The sequence below is a fragment of the Pteropus alecto genome, unplaced genomic scaffold (assembly GCF_000325575.1).
Source record: "Pteropus alecto unplaced genomic scaffold, ASM32557v1 scaffold5, whole genome shotgun sequence".
In the NCBI taxonomy this organism is placed as follows: Eukaryota; Metazoa; Chordata; class Mammalia; order Chiroptera; family Pteropodidae; genus Pteropus; species Pteropus alecto.
In genome coordinates this window covers 2,359,037-2,373,721 of record NW_006441953.1, presented here as the reverse complement: position 1 = coordinate 2,373,721, position 14,685 = coordinate 2,359,037, and the positions used below count along the sequence as shown (strand labels likewise).

The 14,685-nt window shown below is 42.3% G+C and overlaps 1 protein-coding gene across 2 annotated transcripts in view; it reads right to left on the bottom strand.

The window, feature by feature from the left end:
• The window catches only part of NFKB1 (nuclear factor kappa B subunit 1), an 89,116-nt gene that overhangs the window by 3,156 nt on the left and 71,275 nt on the right, over positions 1-14,685 (bottom strand). For both annotated transcript variants that reach the window (XM_006918874.3, XM_006918875.3), the window contains exons 15-22: positions 11,894-12,008; positions 7,224-7,425; positions 6,557-6,726; positions 6,130-6,232; positions 3,534-3,658; positions 2,125-2,191; positions 1,354-1,526; positions 331-508 (exon numbers count right to left, since the gene is read on the bottom strand). In XM_006918874.3, the coding sequence (XP_006918936.1) occupies positions 331-508; positions 1,354-1,526; positions 2,125-2,191; positions 3,534-3,658; positions 6,130-6,232; positions 6,557-6,726; positions 7,224-7,425; positions 11,894-12,008 (1,133 nt within the window). The remainder of the gene's footprint in view (positions 1-330; positions 509-1,353; positions 1,527-2,124; positions 2,192-3,533; positions 3,659-6,129; positions 6,233-6,556; positions 6,727-7,223; positions 7,426-11,893; positions 12,009-14,685) is intronic.

Here is a 14,685-nt window from a genome sequence, read left to right as displayed (position 1 = left end):
GTATTTTCTCTCTCTCTCTAATTTAAAAGATGAGAGAAATAATATTTACCTTAACCACCCACCATCATGTTGTTTTTTAGTATTTATTGTAAATCTAAGTAACTCAGGTATCAATGTGATTGTTCCTGGGGACAGCCCCTTATGTGAATGGAGGTGTCAGGAGGGGCAGAAGGTAGAATTCGTGAATCCCCGGTGGGGAGGAGACTGACACACAGGACAGCATGGTCAGGAGAGAGTGGTGGGGGGGACATGCCATATCCCGAGACCAAACACACGGGCCTGGGGAGCCCGAAAAGACCTCGACTGCTTTCTCTGTCTTTTTTTCTTTACCTATTTGCTGTCTTGTGGAGGCAGGCGAGAGAGGCAGCAGGTGGACCTGGGAGGTCTTCACTGGGCTGGGGGCTGCAGTTCCTGAGGTGCTGAAGGCCGCCTGGATCACTTCAATGGCTTCGGTATAGCCCATCTGTCTGAGGGCCTCTACCAGCTCTCTTATTGTGCCCCCAGAGACCTGCAAGAAAAAAATGAAGAAAGTATGTTCTTGGGTGAAAACAAGTTCCAGGAACAACCAGGCAGGCTGTAAATGCTCCAGCACATGCAGAAGGTGCTTTCTGCATCGTGAGAATCAGGTGGTCTGCAAAGGTGTTTGTCTTAAGAAAATACAAAATCTTTGAGTCAAGTTTTGTGTTTCACCTCAAAGACTCGCTCATGAAATCACAGAGGAGCAGTTTACAGTAAGCACAGAATGAGCGAGAGAGAGGGAGAGATATGCCTAGGCAGTGAAACTCTACCTAGAGTGAAGTTTATGCAGTATCCTTGTATAAGTGGAAGCTCTGAAAGCCATTGAAAAATACGAGCTATCAATAAAAGGTCCAGAAGAAAATAATTTCACCTCATGTTTTTCTTTTAGTTTTAGAAATTAAAGCATCACAAGGCAATGGCTCCATTAGGAGTCACCTCACAGAAAGTTGATTCCATGTTCCGACATGTGATCAAGGCGTGTTCTTGGAAAGAGGAAGAGATGACCGTTGAGTGTTGTCTATTTTGTTCGTTCAGGAAGATCGAAGTTCTGTTACCATCCTGACCCTCTAAATAGCATTTTTTCCCCCCAGAAAATCTCAAGGTATTTGAAAATAGGGAACATGTCAAGGTATCGGAAATAGCCTTCTGAGGAAAGTGGGTTTCTGTCCTCACCTGGGCTGCCCTCCCAGGACACAGGCAATGATTAATTTTCCCTCTCAGAGCTAAGGGAGAAGGAAGGAGGCTGTGCCCAGCAGTGACCTTAACAGAGCCAGCAGTGACGTTAACAGAGCAAAGTCAAATAAACACAGTTAGCGATGCTATGTGATGTGTTACCTCGTAGTTGTCCATGAGAGTTTTAGAGGGAGCGGGACTCAGCCGGAAGGCATTATTGAGTATTCCCAGACCTAATTTCTGTGCAAGAGTAGCCCAGTTTTTGTCTGGATCAGGAAATTCTAGCAACTTGTAGAGCTGCAACTTGGCATCTTCGGTCAGCTGTTTCATGTCTCCTGAAGGAAATGAAGAAGGAACATGACTCCTCTAGCTGAGGGGAGGCACTCTGTGGAGGGGCCGACTGTTGCTGCGCTACGCAGCCTCCAACGCCTCCTGGAGGCAATTGAACTCCTTTAGCTGAGAGTCGGCAGAAGCCTGGCTGAGTACCAGTATGCACTGTAGTAGATCACAACTGGACATCCCTGGACATCCCCTTTCGTAACTCTAGAATCTTCTGATTCTGAAATAACCACTGTGCCATTCACAGAACACCCTGGGTAATGCTGGCTCTCCTCCAACCCCCTTCTTTTTTTTTCCCCTCTTTAATTCCCTCGCCCACTTCCACCCCTGAACCTATGGATGGGTCCGTTTCCCCTTAAGAACTGGATCTCTGAAGACAGGGCATCTCCTTCCATGCGCTCGCGGTGTGCACCCAGGGCCTGGCGCACCCTGGGTATGGTCTGTGGTTCCACCTGGGGTGTGAACCCAGGACCTTCTGCGTGTAAAGCAGACGTGCTAACCACTACACTATGGAGCCACCCCCTTCCCCGAGCCCTTTCAATGATGGTGTGGAGATAACGCTGGTTAAGAGGACCTGGTTCCATTACAACTCACCTTGTGCCAGTAAATCATCAGATGTAAACTCTGGCTCATATGGTTTCCCATTTAATATGTCGAATACCTGTTGAGGAAACACATGGTAAAGAACTGTACATTAAAGGGACCACGAGGGAAACGTTTCTTTAGAATAAAGAAGTCAGTATGTCCTTCTTAAAAGGTTCTAGTACCCCGAAGATGAAGCAGTGGAGAGAGGAGTCAGTACCATTGCCCAGGGCAGTGGGCCCTCTGGGGCTTTGAGGCCGGGAGGCTGTGCTCCACAGGAGCTGTGTGAGATGGGCTGGAGGACCCCAACGCAGCCTCACAGAGAGCCAGGGCCATGGCCCTTCCGAGGAGCAAAGGTTGCGAGGTCAGCCATGACTTGGCCAGAGTCGTTGGTCAGTGATGTCTCCCTGAGAGCCGGGTGAGGGCTGACCCCCCTCAGAGCTGTGAAGCTGTGCCCCTCGCGGCCCCCTCCTCCCTAGTAAAAGGCTTTCGAGAATGAGTTTTATAAACTTGTTCAAACTGAGGGATAGAAATGCCCACATGGCTTGGTGTTTGCCTTCTAGCACCATCTATATTCTAACGGAGGGGCCAGAAAAGCCTTAAGTTAAAACAAAACAAAGCAAAGTTCCAAATTCTGTTTTCTCTGCAGTCACTTTGCTGCTGGCTGACCCGGGTAAGGATGACACGGGTCACCGAAGTGGGTTATCTTTCTGCGTTCTGTGGTGAGGCTTCTGGGAAAGCCAGGTGCTCGGTGTGAAAAGAGAACCATGTGGTCTCTCTGCCAGGGTCACTCAGCTCAGCCCACACGGGCCTCCAGGAGCAACAAGCCGTGTTTGGATGTGGAGCAGCGCTTGCCCCAAGAAAGCCGATTTTGCTTTGTTGGAGATCTGTGTGCTGCCCACCTCCCTCTGGCTCTCATCCTGGGCTAAAAAGACTCAGTAACTGCCTTTTACTTTCAGATCTCAGGTCAGTGGAGTTTTGAGGAAAGCTTTAAGTCTGTTTACTCTGTATTATTGAAATCCTCAGAAGAATCTTGTTTCTTTTTCTGTTCAGAAACCACTTAGCAAAGTTCAAGCAAACGTGAAATTCTTCCTCGTTTCAAAAACTGAGACGGGGACAATTCTGGTGTGAGTTCAGAATGAATAACTCTTGACGTTTCGTGTTTTCTCTGGTCTATCCCTCTCCCACAACTAAACTCTGATCTGATTAGGTATACACTTTTACACTCAGAACTCTGCTGACCTAGATCTTTCATGGATAGGCTTTTCAAGATAAATACAGCTCTTGACAAACAGACTTTCTTAAAAGATAAAAGGCATGTGCTTTGGGGAATAAATACCCAGGAAGGCCATTTGTTCTGACATCCTTGAACCTTTAGCTCCCCCAGGAGCAGCTATCAAACACACTGGAGCCACACTCACCTGCCAGTTGGTGGCCATATCTAGAGGTGTGGTTCCAGGAATGACTCCTTCATCCTCTCCATCTTTTTCCCAAGAGTCGTCCAGGTCATAGAGAGGCTCAAAGTTCTCTACCAGGGGATCTGCTCCTGCAAAGTCAAGTCACACAGCATTAGGTACACCCAGATTTTCTCAACGTCCAGCTGTCTGCAGGGGTCAGATTATATAAATATATAAAACATGTTTACTTATAAATATATAAAACATATTCCTACTGAAGTATCCAGAGGCCTTTTAAATTACAATTTATTTTGATTGTGTTTGAAGATACCCTATTTGGCCAAGGACATTTTCTAAACAAAAGACTTGGAATACTCTCTCACATTTAACTATATAAGATAGTTTTAAATTGAATGATGCATCTTTAATCTGAAGACTAATGACAGCAGTCTGTAGGCATTGGGGTGCTCAGGATGAAAGTCAGATTCATGCATATTTCTCAATTTTTTTCTCCTGTTTCCTCAAAAGAGCAAAGGTGCTTGCTCCTTAATGACAACATGTTAAATTTTATTCCTGAGGACAGCATTACCAGGGTCCTGATTCTTAAACAAAAAACACCAAAACAAACAAACAAACAAACAAGCAAACAAAAACCACCTTCTGTTAAAACATTTAGTTACTGAAGAATTTAGGACCGATCTTGGAAAATCTAGTCTGTTTCTTAGCCTGCAGCAAGAAACACCAAAAGTAACTCAAGGATTAAAGATCAGAGCTAGAGCTGCTTCTTAGAGATGTGGAGACTATTTTTATGAGAGAGTGTTTAACTTGACGCCTAGTGAACAGCAGTAAGTTCAGCACACTCTTTTGGGAAGAGGGACTTGTTTTCATCTTGCTGGGAGAACTTCTGGCTTGCGCCAACTTCTATAATAGAGAGTGCCTAATGAGAATCAAAGAGGGATCTTCATGCTATTTCTTATTTCATTCTCCCAGTGCTAGCCTGATCTATGAGGCAATAGTGTTACCTGACCACGAAAACAGTGGAGAAACCTAGACAATTTATAGGACCAAAGACTGGAGGAACTGAGCTGTCCATTCCTTAAGTGACCTTCTTTATGACTTCGAGCTCAGGACTAGATTTTTCACCTGAATTCTTCATTTATCTGCTGGAGAAACGGCTACTTGCTACTCCTTTCATGGAATACCAAGTATTCAAGAGAAAGCATTTTTGAAAACGTTATAGCTTCTTGTCTCAAGGTGTACCTTAATGATAACCACTGACTTCCAAAACTATTCATACACAATACAATCAGAGTCTCTTATTCAAGAGAATATTCAGCTTGACAAAGGAGAAAAGAAAAGGCTGCTGTTTATTTGGGATGGGATTTTACTAATTAGAAAAATGTGGTGCCCGAAGAAAAAGTTCTTACATCTTTCAGGACTCAAATTTTTAAGAAGGTATTTAACTTGCTCTGTTTTCTTGAATTTATGAAGCATTTACTTTCTAAAAAAATTTAATAACCTCTAAAGTAAATCTGATATGTCAGGGTAGGTTTGAGAGACCAATTTTGTCAGTTTCTGAGGTTCGAAATATACAAGGCAATAGAGATTCAAGGATGAGGAGTAATTTTTCTATACTTCATAGGACTAGAGGATTAAATGGAATAACACCTGCAAATCTTTACTTGAATTAAGGGAGAGAAACACAGTAAAGCGGGGGTCCCCAACCCCTGGGCCTCAGACCAATACCAGTCCAGGGCCTGTTAGGAACAGGGCCACACAACAGGTGGTGAGTGGCAGGTGAGCAAGTGCAGCTTCATCTGTATTTATAGCCGCTCTCCAGCGCTAGCAGCACCGCCTCAGCTCCACCTCAGATCATCAGGCATTAGATTCTCATAGGAGCACTGGTCCCTGCTGCCAAAAAGTTTGGGGACCGCTGAAGTAGGGAAAATCGAGTTTGTAAGTTCAGACTGACAAGGTGTGATCCATAGCTCTGCCATTTATTGGGACTCTGGCACTGGGATGTAGAAGTCTCTCTAGTCTGTTCTTCGGCTATAAGATGAGAATAATAATAATGGTATTTATATCACAGGGTTACTGTGGATTAAATGAGATTAAATGAGACAGGGCACGTGAAGTGCCTAGCACAATGCCTGGTACAGAGAGAATAAATGCTAGCAATTTTTAGTGACAGTACTCGATACACTCCCTATTTGTTTTTTCCTATTCAATTTCTAAGAGATCTTTCATGCACAATAAGTCTTTACATGATTTCTTACACCAACACATTTTCCTTTTGCGGACAGTACTGCTTAGAATTCTATAAGGAATTAAATTCAACTTTAAGATCTCTTATCAAGAGAATCAACCTGAACAACCGAAACCCAAAACACACAGGTGAATTAGAGAGTAAAAACTAACACGACTCTCAGGATAAAGCCCAGGATTACTAGTCCAAACAGTGCCTTGATGGTAGTGAAGGTGTGATTTGCCATAGAACTTTTATTTACTCATGCCTTTCGGCAGCAGATCTGTGGCTCAATGAAGGCAACAGGTTGCTCTATTGAAGTTGGGTTTGCACACCCGATAACATTTTCCACCGCTGACCGCCTGGCTGCCTTACCTGCTGCTTTGAGAAGAGCTGCCAGCCTGGTGGACCCTCTTCCGGCCGCTATGTGAAGGGGTGTAGTTCCATCATAGGTGGTACTGTCTACATGGGCATCACCCTACAATCCGGCCCACACAGAAAAGAGTTAGTTGAAGGTTCTCTTTTTGTCCTCACGTCCCCCCGTCTTCATGACTCCATGGGTCATGTTACTAACCCAGTTGCTATTTTGGGCAGGCTCTACCATTGAAGCAATCCCCAGTTAAGAGATGCCAGACAAGGGATGATGGGAATGCCTGAAGCGGCTGCTCTGAAACCTTGTACAGATATTAAATATATAGAGCTGAATGTAGGGAGCAAGGCTGTTACCAGCTCTGTTCTTAGAAAAGATTTCCCTAAATTCCCCTTGGAATTTAATGTAAATGTCGACAGGTGCTTCCTTCACCTCCAAAAGCAGGCAGCCGGCCAAGGAGATGTTGTCGCGCTCCACAGCCAGGTGCAGCGCCGTGTGCCCTGCCTTCCGCTCCTGGGCGTTGACGTCTGCCCCTGCGGCCACCAGCAGCAGCAGACACTGCATGCTGTTGCTCATCACGGCTATGTGAATGGCGTTCAGACCTGCAGCCCAAGCACAGGGACAGTCACAGTGTGGGAGGGCTGCTCACAAGATGGCCCTCAGTGAAGCTGAAGGAGATGACAAAACTGGACCACAGAAAGGGAACGCCAATGGGTTTGGGTATGTCTAGTGCTGACAGCGTTTCTACACCAGACAGTCTTTACTGGTGCTGTAAGTCAGTTCTGCATGTAAAACCGCTGTCTCCTTTTATGTTCTCAGGAGACATGAGAGCAAATAAACACCCTCCGAATAAATGCTGCTTTCTACACTTCAAGCTCAGTGTTTGGTCAGACCTCTGTTTTTTCTTCCTATTGGTTAACTACTCCAGGTCATCTTTAAAGGAATCAGCAATGGTGAGCAAAAGAAATTCCAGAGGAACTGCAGGTGACTAACGAAAGCACTTTGGGTGCAAATCGAATAACATACATTTATCAAATACCTACTAATTGTTAGAAAGTAGATAGAGAAGGTTATACCATGATGTGTGACTGTCTCTTACCTTCCCCATTGGGATGGTCGATAAGTAGTGCTGTCCTTTTATGCTTGAGTAAAATACCGAGAATTTTATCATGTCCTTCTTTGGCAGCTAGGTGCAGAACAGAGTTACCCAAGCGGTCCAGAAGGCTCAGGTCAGCCCCGGCCCTCAGTAAGTCTTCCACCACAGCTTCCTGTTTGGTGATCACTGCTAAGTGCAACGGCGTCTGGGAAGTGGAAAAGGGGCAGGGATACACTGGTCAGTGGCCAACACTTGTAACCCACGGGTGCGTGGCAGCTGCCACTATGGTAGGTAGAATCGTATTGTGGGCCATTTTCCCTTCCCAGGTTAACTTCTCACCTTTGCAAATGAATTATTCATTGTTCCATATCATATGCTAATGAAGTATATATACTGGTCTAACATTCAGCCATTCAATTATTAAGATTTTTCTATATACAATTCTTAATAGCTTTCTTGTTTCTCACCATTCTAGTAGGACTCTATCTTCGGCTGATAATTCCTTATGTTAAATCAAATCAAGGCTATGGTTTCACTGGAGAAGTTTAAATGAACCACTCAACAGAACTCCATTAGCAAACGTGCTGTAATTCTACGGTGACATGGGAAATAAATTTGTTAACTTAAAAAATATTGTTCCATGGACTGACTCCATGGGACCGATCAATAGAACTTTCCCTCACCCATTTTATAAAAGCTGTCAAAGGATTCTAAATGTCACAACTAGGACAACAGAACCGTTTCACTAAGAGAGTTCAGATGAACAAACTGACTTGCTGACACCTAACAGGTAAGGAAATAATCCATTTGATTCCCCTGCTCATGAAGTAGTACCTCAGTGAATGAAAACGAGATGTTTTGAAAACTGCGTGTTTTCAAAATGAGTAAGACGAACACAAACATGAAAATATCTTTCAAAGAATCGAGGTCACTGACAGAATAGCAATATATTTTTTTTTTACAAATCAGTCTATTTCACAGGAGCCTGTGAAATCCAGCCTGTCTAGTGACAATTTGCCTAAACTTTCCCTCTTGGTAAGCAGTTACTATAGCAGCGACAGCCTTGACATCCTGGCTGGTGTAAGGCTATCAGAGTACATGAGAACTGGATGAAAGATGTTCAGTCATCTAAGTCTCAATTACAAAGATTACTGAATATAGCAGAAACAAGACAGGATTTTTTTTTTGTGTGCCAAATTTCCACTCTCCCAATTACTATATTCTCATACTCCTTTTTGAAGGAGAAATCTTCTGGGTTACTTATATCCGTATTAGGGGCATCCTAATAACCAGAATAATAATAATAATTATTATTATTATTAATCTTTTAGAACTATAACCCAGTTTGAAATAGAATGATGTCCTCAAAACTTTAGATATTGTAGCCAAGAATCTTCCTCTTGAAAAATAAACTATTAAGTAAATAAAAGTTGTGTTTATTAATCTGAAATGCTACTTGTGGAGATGGGAAAGGAGAATGAGAAAAGATCTGAAATTATAAGATCTTACACCATTCATATCATACAAATTCTCTACCATGAGTAATAGAGTGTTTTTGTTTTTGTTTTGTTTTGTTTTTGCCTTTTTAAAGTTTCTCTCGTGGTCCCATTAAAAGTTTTCTGTGGATGTATGCAGACATTGTGCAGAGCCAAGCAGACAAATGTTCCAGCAGCCTACCTCCTGCATATATATTGGAGTGACGCAAATATATTGGGTGAGGATATTCATCACAGTATTGTCTACGGATATGGGAAGCAAGAAGCTGGCTAAGTGTCCATTGCTGGCAAACAGGTACATTGCAGGTGGAAGATGTACAGTGAGGGATTCTCTTCAGGAATAGAAACAACGAACTAGCTGTACACACAGGTACACGGGTAAATCCCATAAATAGAAAGGGCAGATATATAGCGACATGTAGCATAAAGCCATTTACGCATTTTAAAAATGCATGCACGAAGAACTATACAGACACACACAGATGAAACTCCAGTAAGATCTGTGGATTGTATCGTTGTCGATTTCCTGGTTTTGATACTGAATTATAGTTACGAAAGATGTTACCACTGGGGGAAAGTGGGTGAAGAGTACATGGGGCCTCCCAGTACATTTTTTTGCAGCCACCTACGAATCTATAATTACATCAAATTAAAAATTAAAGAAAAAGGTTAATGCAGGTTAAATTAAATTAAAGGTTAAATTAAAGAAAAAGGTTTGTATAATATAATGTAGATTTGTGTGAAAATATAATAAAATACCTATTTATTTAAAGTTTTTATGTTTTTGTAGCCAATACATGGGAAATTACTTACAAATACAATAGTTATATTTGGAAGTGGGGCTGGGAGACTTGCATGCTGCCGGGGTGGCAACTTGGATTCTTCAAGGAATGTACGTTCTTATGTACCATTTTTAAAACTATGAATATATACTTACAGTAATTAAAAGTATGATAAAAAAATACATGCGCAAAAATCTCCCACTAATGTTTTATAGGAACATATGCAAATAAAACATCGCATATCAAATGCACTGGAGGGGTTGTCTACCTTACGGGGGAAAGAAACGAGAGAGGAAAATGGGGTTTGGTTTAAAGGGAATAAATTTCAGAAATATTTTCAGAAAAACCCTAACTCTATGGACTTGGATTATTTTGAATGTGTCTCTAGAGGATGGGCGGGGAGAGATTTGATTGCGACAGATGGTCACAAAAATGTACTAAGATTAGAGAAAGGTATTTTGGGGAGAATGTTTAAGACAATTGCCAAATAGTTCAAATTACTTAGAGAACTGTACAATTTCCCATCAAGAATAGTTAACGGAGAACATTTACTGCAGATAAACAAGAGTCCAAGTCTTAGCGGCTTCTAGCTCTCAAATCAAAGCTGCCATTGGATGTACGTTTGAGACCTAGAAAGCATAGTAGAAGATGTAGAATCCTTGTGCCCTAATGAGAGCAGTGGAAAGGGAGGGAAAAAGTGCTGCATTCCCCAAATCAGAAGATGCAGACATGTCAAAGGTGGTGGTTTCCGGGTTTTTCTCTCTAGCAAACTAGAGAGTTTCAATATACGTAACCAAATGATACAGTAAGGAGCTCAGCACATAATAAATCACAACTACTAATCCTGTTGTGCTGTGTCCTCTGCAGGTCCTATTTATAAACAGAAATACAAGTAATTCCTTGAATCTGATCTATAGGCAGTGAAATTAACAAGTCTTTGAAAGGAGAACCGAAAAGTGACAACGTTCCATTCCTAGTCTGATTTGTATACTTGTGATGGTGAAAAGGAATGGTCAGGTCAAAAGCCAGAGAGTGTCAAGCTTTACGGGCCAAATGACTTTCCAGGTACCAACATTAGACCTCATCCTATTTGTTTTATACTATGAGTCAGTGAGGAATCCCTACCTTCATTTTTCTTTTGACAGCCAGAGAAGCCTTACGTCCAATGAGAAATTACTTCCCCTTATCAGGGAACATCTGTTCACGGATAAAAATCTATTGACAGCTACATGTAACAGATTTAGTACTTTTGTTCTGCAGAAATAAAAATGATTCACATCACCTGCTTTAAATATTGAGAACTGGAATAGGTACCTTTACTGTGTAAATAATCGTACATGATTGTTGTCCATATTTTTAGAGACGGATGCTTTAATCAGGCATCCAAGCATACCATCTAGGCCAAGGAGGACTGGGAAGCCACTTTGGGCTGAGTGAAGGGATGGAGAAAATGAGAAAGCTGAGAAGGGAACAAGACCAGGATACTGCTACAGAAGACGGGTGGGGCCAGGAAAGGCAGCAGGAAAGGGATAGTGCCCAGGGGAGGGAGGCAGGAGCAGCTCTGGAGAGTAGAACCCTCCTTACCTGATGCTAGTGCTGCCCCATCGGTCCCTCGGCCAGAGGGGCTGGCCCAGGTCTCCCAGGATCCCAAACCCAGCATCTGGGCTTTGGTTCTGCCCCAGCAGTTTCAATCTCCTTTCTTCACCTGCCATCTGCATGTGCCCATCAAGAAGCTTCATGAATGTCCACCTAACTTCTCCCTCTGCAAATTTGAAGTATCTGTGATGGAGTTCCTCAAGTTGCTTTTGAGCTCATCTAATTTCTGTTTAAAACTGATCTGGGCAAAACTCTTTGGTGTTTCCTGTTTTCTTCACTCTGAGCTGTCTTTCTGTTTTGAAGGGTACTTTTTTCTCAGGAGCCTTTATATCTTTTTGTATTCTGATTTCAGCACCCTCTTTTTTGATATATATTTAATTTATGTGTTGTCAACATGTGTTTCGGCAGACTTCGAAACCCTTATAAATTACTGGCTTTTTGAACCTAATCTTTTTCTATTTTATTTTTCTTCACAGATGTGATGCATTTATGCTAGGTTCTCCCTCTAAATGGATGGACTCTTTGGAGAATTTCCAAAATTTAAAGCTTGCCTTTCCCCAACAGGATGATGAATTTCACTGCGGGGTGATTGCTATTATACTCACAGATCAAAGCATCCCAATTCATAAAAGAACATTCCCAAATAATGGGCTTTTAGGATATTACCTGCAAAGATGTTTTGTTGTATTTTTTTTTTTGCTACCGCTAACATTATTAGAAGTAAAACACGCACACACACACAAATGCACGTACAAATGATAGATTTTTCTTCAGTTGTCTCCTTGATATTTCTGCTTACCTGGTAGAGGTCATTTCTCATGTTGATAATGTCATCGGAAATCAAACCAGATGTGACTTCTAGCAGATCCCTCACAAGTTGAGCATGAAGGTGGATGATTGCTAAGTGTAAGACACTGGAGCAAAAATATAATGGTAATAATCAATTAAAGTGCTAATGAAAAAAAAAGTTCCCAAGATATGATTAGACTTGCAGACTACATTCTCTCATACCTAGCTTCCTTTGGTCCCCAAATGTTTTGAATCTATACAATCTCTGAGTTTGAGGTGGGGATGCTCTTCTGCCTACCCAAGGCTGCTACATACATTTATCGTACCTGTCTAGTCACTGGGGCATTCGTGTTTGACACTTTGAGGCAGAAAGAAAGGCACCTGAGCTTCAAGGCAGAGAGAGCTAAGTCTAAATCCCAACTCTGCCTCTGTGCTGTGATTTCAGGGCACTTTCTCCTCTAACTTTTCCCTGACTTTCTCTGACATACAGCTGACATATGTAAAATGCCTGAACTAAGACCTATTCAGAAAAATGTAGTTACCTTATCTAGCCCTGCCATCCTCCAGCAAAATACAGTGTGGTAGCTTTTTAAGATCTGAGATCCTAAGAGGGGAGTTAGGCTTTGAACTATCGGGAGAAGACTCCTGAATTAAACTTTTGAAAGAACAATGTGATTGTGTTTCTCTTCTGCAAATATTCCCTCTGACTAGAATGGTTTTGCTCCTTTCCTCTGCCTGGACAGTGCCTCTCCAGCCTTCATATTCAGTTCAAACCTTATATCTTTGGAGAAGACGTGCCCAATTTCCTAGGCAGAGCAAGTTTTCTCTCCTCAAGTTTAGTGCAGTTTTCTAAACATCTTTCTCCCTCTCTGGCCTGTGATCTACTTGGAGGCTAGTTCTCTCTGGATCAGCCTTATGGCCCTGGCACACAGTTTAGGCATTAAAATAAGGATGACAGAAAAAACTCAGGGCTTACACTAATGAGGCTGAAAATACTGGCAGGTGCCAAGTATCACTCCAAGGAGCAACATATTTTTTTTTAACTGTTGAAAAATATTACTATTAAAATTAATTTGAAATGACCGAACATGGCTATTTGTTTAGAGCTTCTATTTACCAGATGATGCTAAACACTTGACATACATTATCTCAGTTATTGTAACAACAATCCTATGAGGTAGGTGATGTTTTCTTCATTTTTCAGGTGATGAAATTGAGACTTATAGGTACAACAGAACTCAGCACAAGTCACAGAGCTAGTGAGTGGTGAAGCTGGGATTTGAGCCCAGGTCTGTCTTGTGCCAAGGCCGTCTCTTAATCCCTGAGGCTGTACTGCTTCAGAAGTACATGGGCTCTGCTCTGCGGAGTTGCAGATGAATATCTAAGAGGAAAAACACCCACAAGCATGGGCAGACTGTGATGCAGGGCACACTTGAAGTAGCACATGGTGGCAGTACATCTGGGATTTGAGGCACGGTCTGGATTTTCTCAAATTTAAAGATATTAGGTATCATTTTATCCAGGCCTCTTTCTTAGAAATAGCAAGTATATCTTTCATGGAATTAACATTGTCACAGGAGAGCCTAAAATACTAAATTGTGACTCCATTACTTAAGGGATATTTTTTAAATGAATGATTTCAAAGTTTCACTACTGTCTCTTGAAATGTGAGGCTGGAAGAAGGCTTCTGAAAAAGGCCTGAAATGTGACGCAGACATGATGCACATATACCAAGAAAAAGGCTGCACAGTAAACATTGCCTAAAAATTTCCATGTGCAGCTCAGCGTTTCACAGCAGAAGTACATCCCCCCTCCCCCATAAACCTTCACACCTTCATGGGAATTTCCCCAATACCAGAAGTTTTTATTATTTTTTTCTTTATTGTATGTTCTGTGGTGACTAATAGCCAAAGGATTCAGATTATTAGCCAAATATGACAAGCTCAATGAAAACAAGAGGCCTGAGCTGTGAAGGCCAAAAGGTACCTCTTGTCTACATTCTTATGAGGATCCCTCTTTGTCTCCCCAGGTCTCAGTGTCCCGGCCTCTAGCTGAGGCAAGCTCCGAGGGCCTGCTTGCATTAGCACATCGGGGTCCAGGAGGGAACTCTAAGTATTTGACATCCTGCTTGAGTAGGGAAGGCCACCTCCTTGGCCCCTCCAGGTATGTCCAGGGTCCTTACACATGTTTATGCCTCCTCCTTAATGCTCCCACTCGAAAGCATGCACCTTGTGTTCCTTTCCACAATCCTCCCTTCAAACACCAGCAGTCCCTTGCTAACCTGTATGCGCTCATCTTTCTTAGACTCGTCAATTCAGCAGGTCCCTAAAAATGTCACTTGAAATGCTCCCGTCCCATCTTGGTTAACTGCTTTCTCTTGTGGTTATATGCTATTAAACACTAATTGGATAATTTAACCCTGTTAAAAAACATTCTGCTGTTCACGACATTAGACAAAGCCGGCTGTACCGGTTCCTCTCATACTGTATAACAAGGCCAGTGGTTATACCACATCCTTGGTTACGGTGCAAGGAATGAGAACAAAGGTCTCTGTTTGAAACCCTGAGGTTGGCACTTTCCTAAAGCATTTGGTTCAGTTTTTAAACTGAGGTTTAAAGCATAGCGCTCAAGCTCTTTCACAAAAAGGATTTCTCATTGTCAATACTATTTTAGGAAGGTTTTAGATGAGACACTTTACTTGAATCTGAGTGCTGCTGTCTCTTATTTTTATAGGCTTTTGAGATCATTTTAGAGGGCTCAATGAAAGGACTAAGAGAACTGTTATAGAAAGAAGTCAAGTGG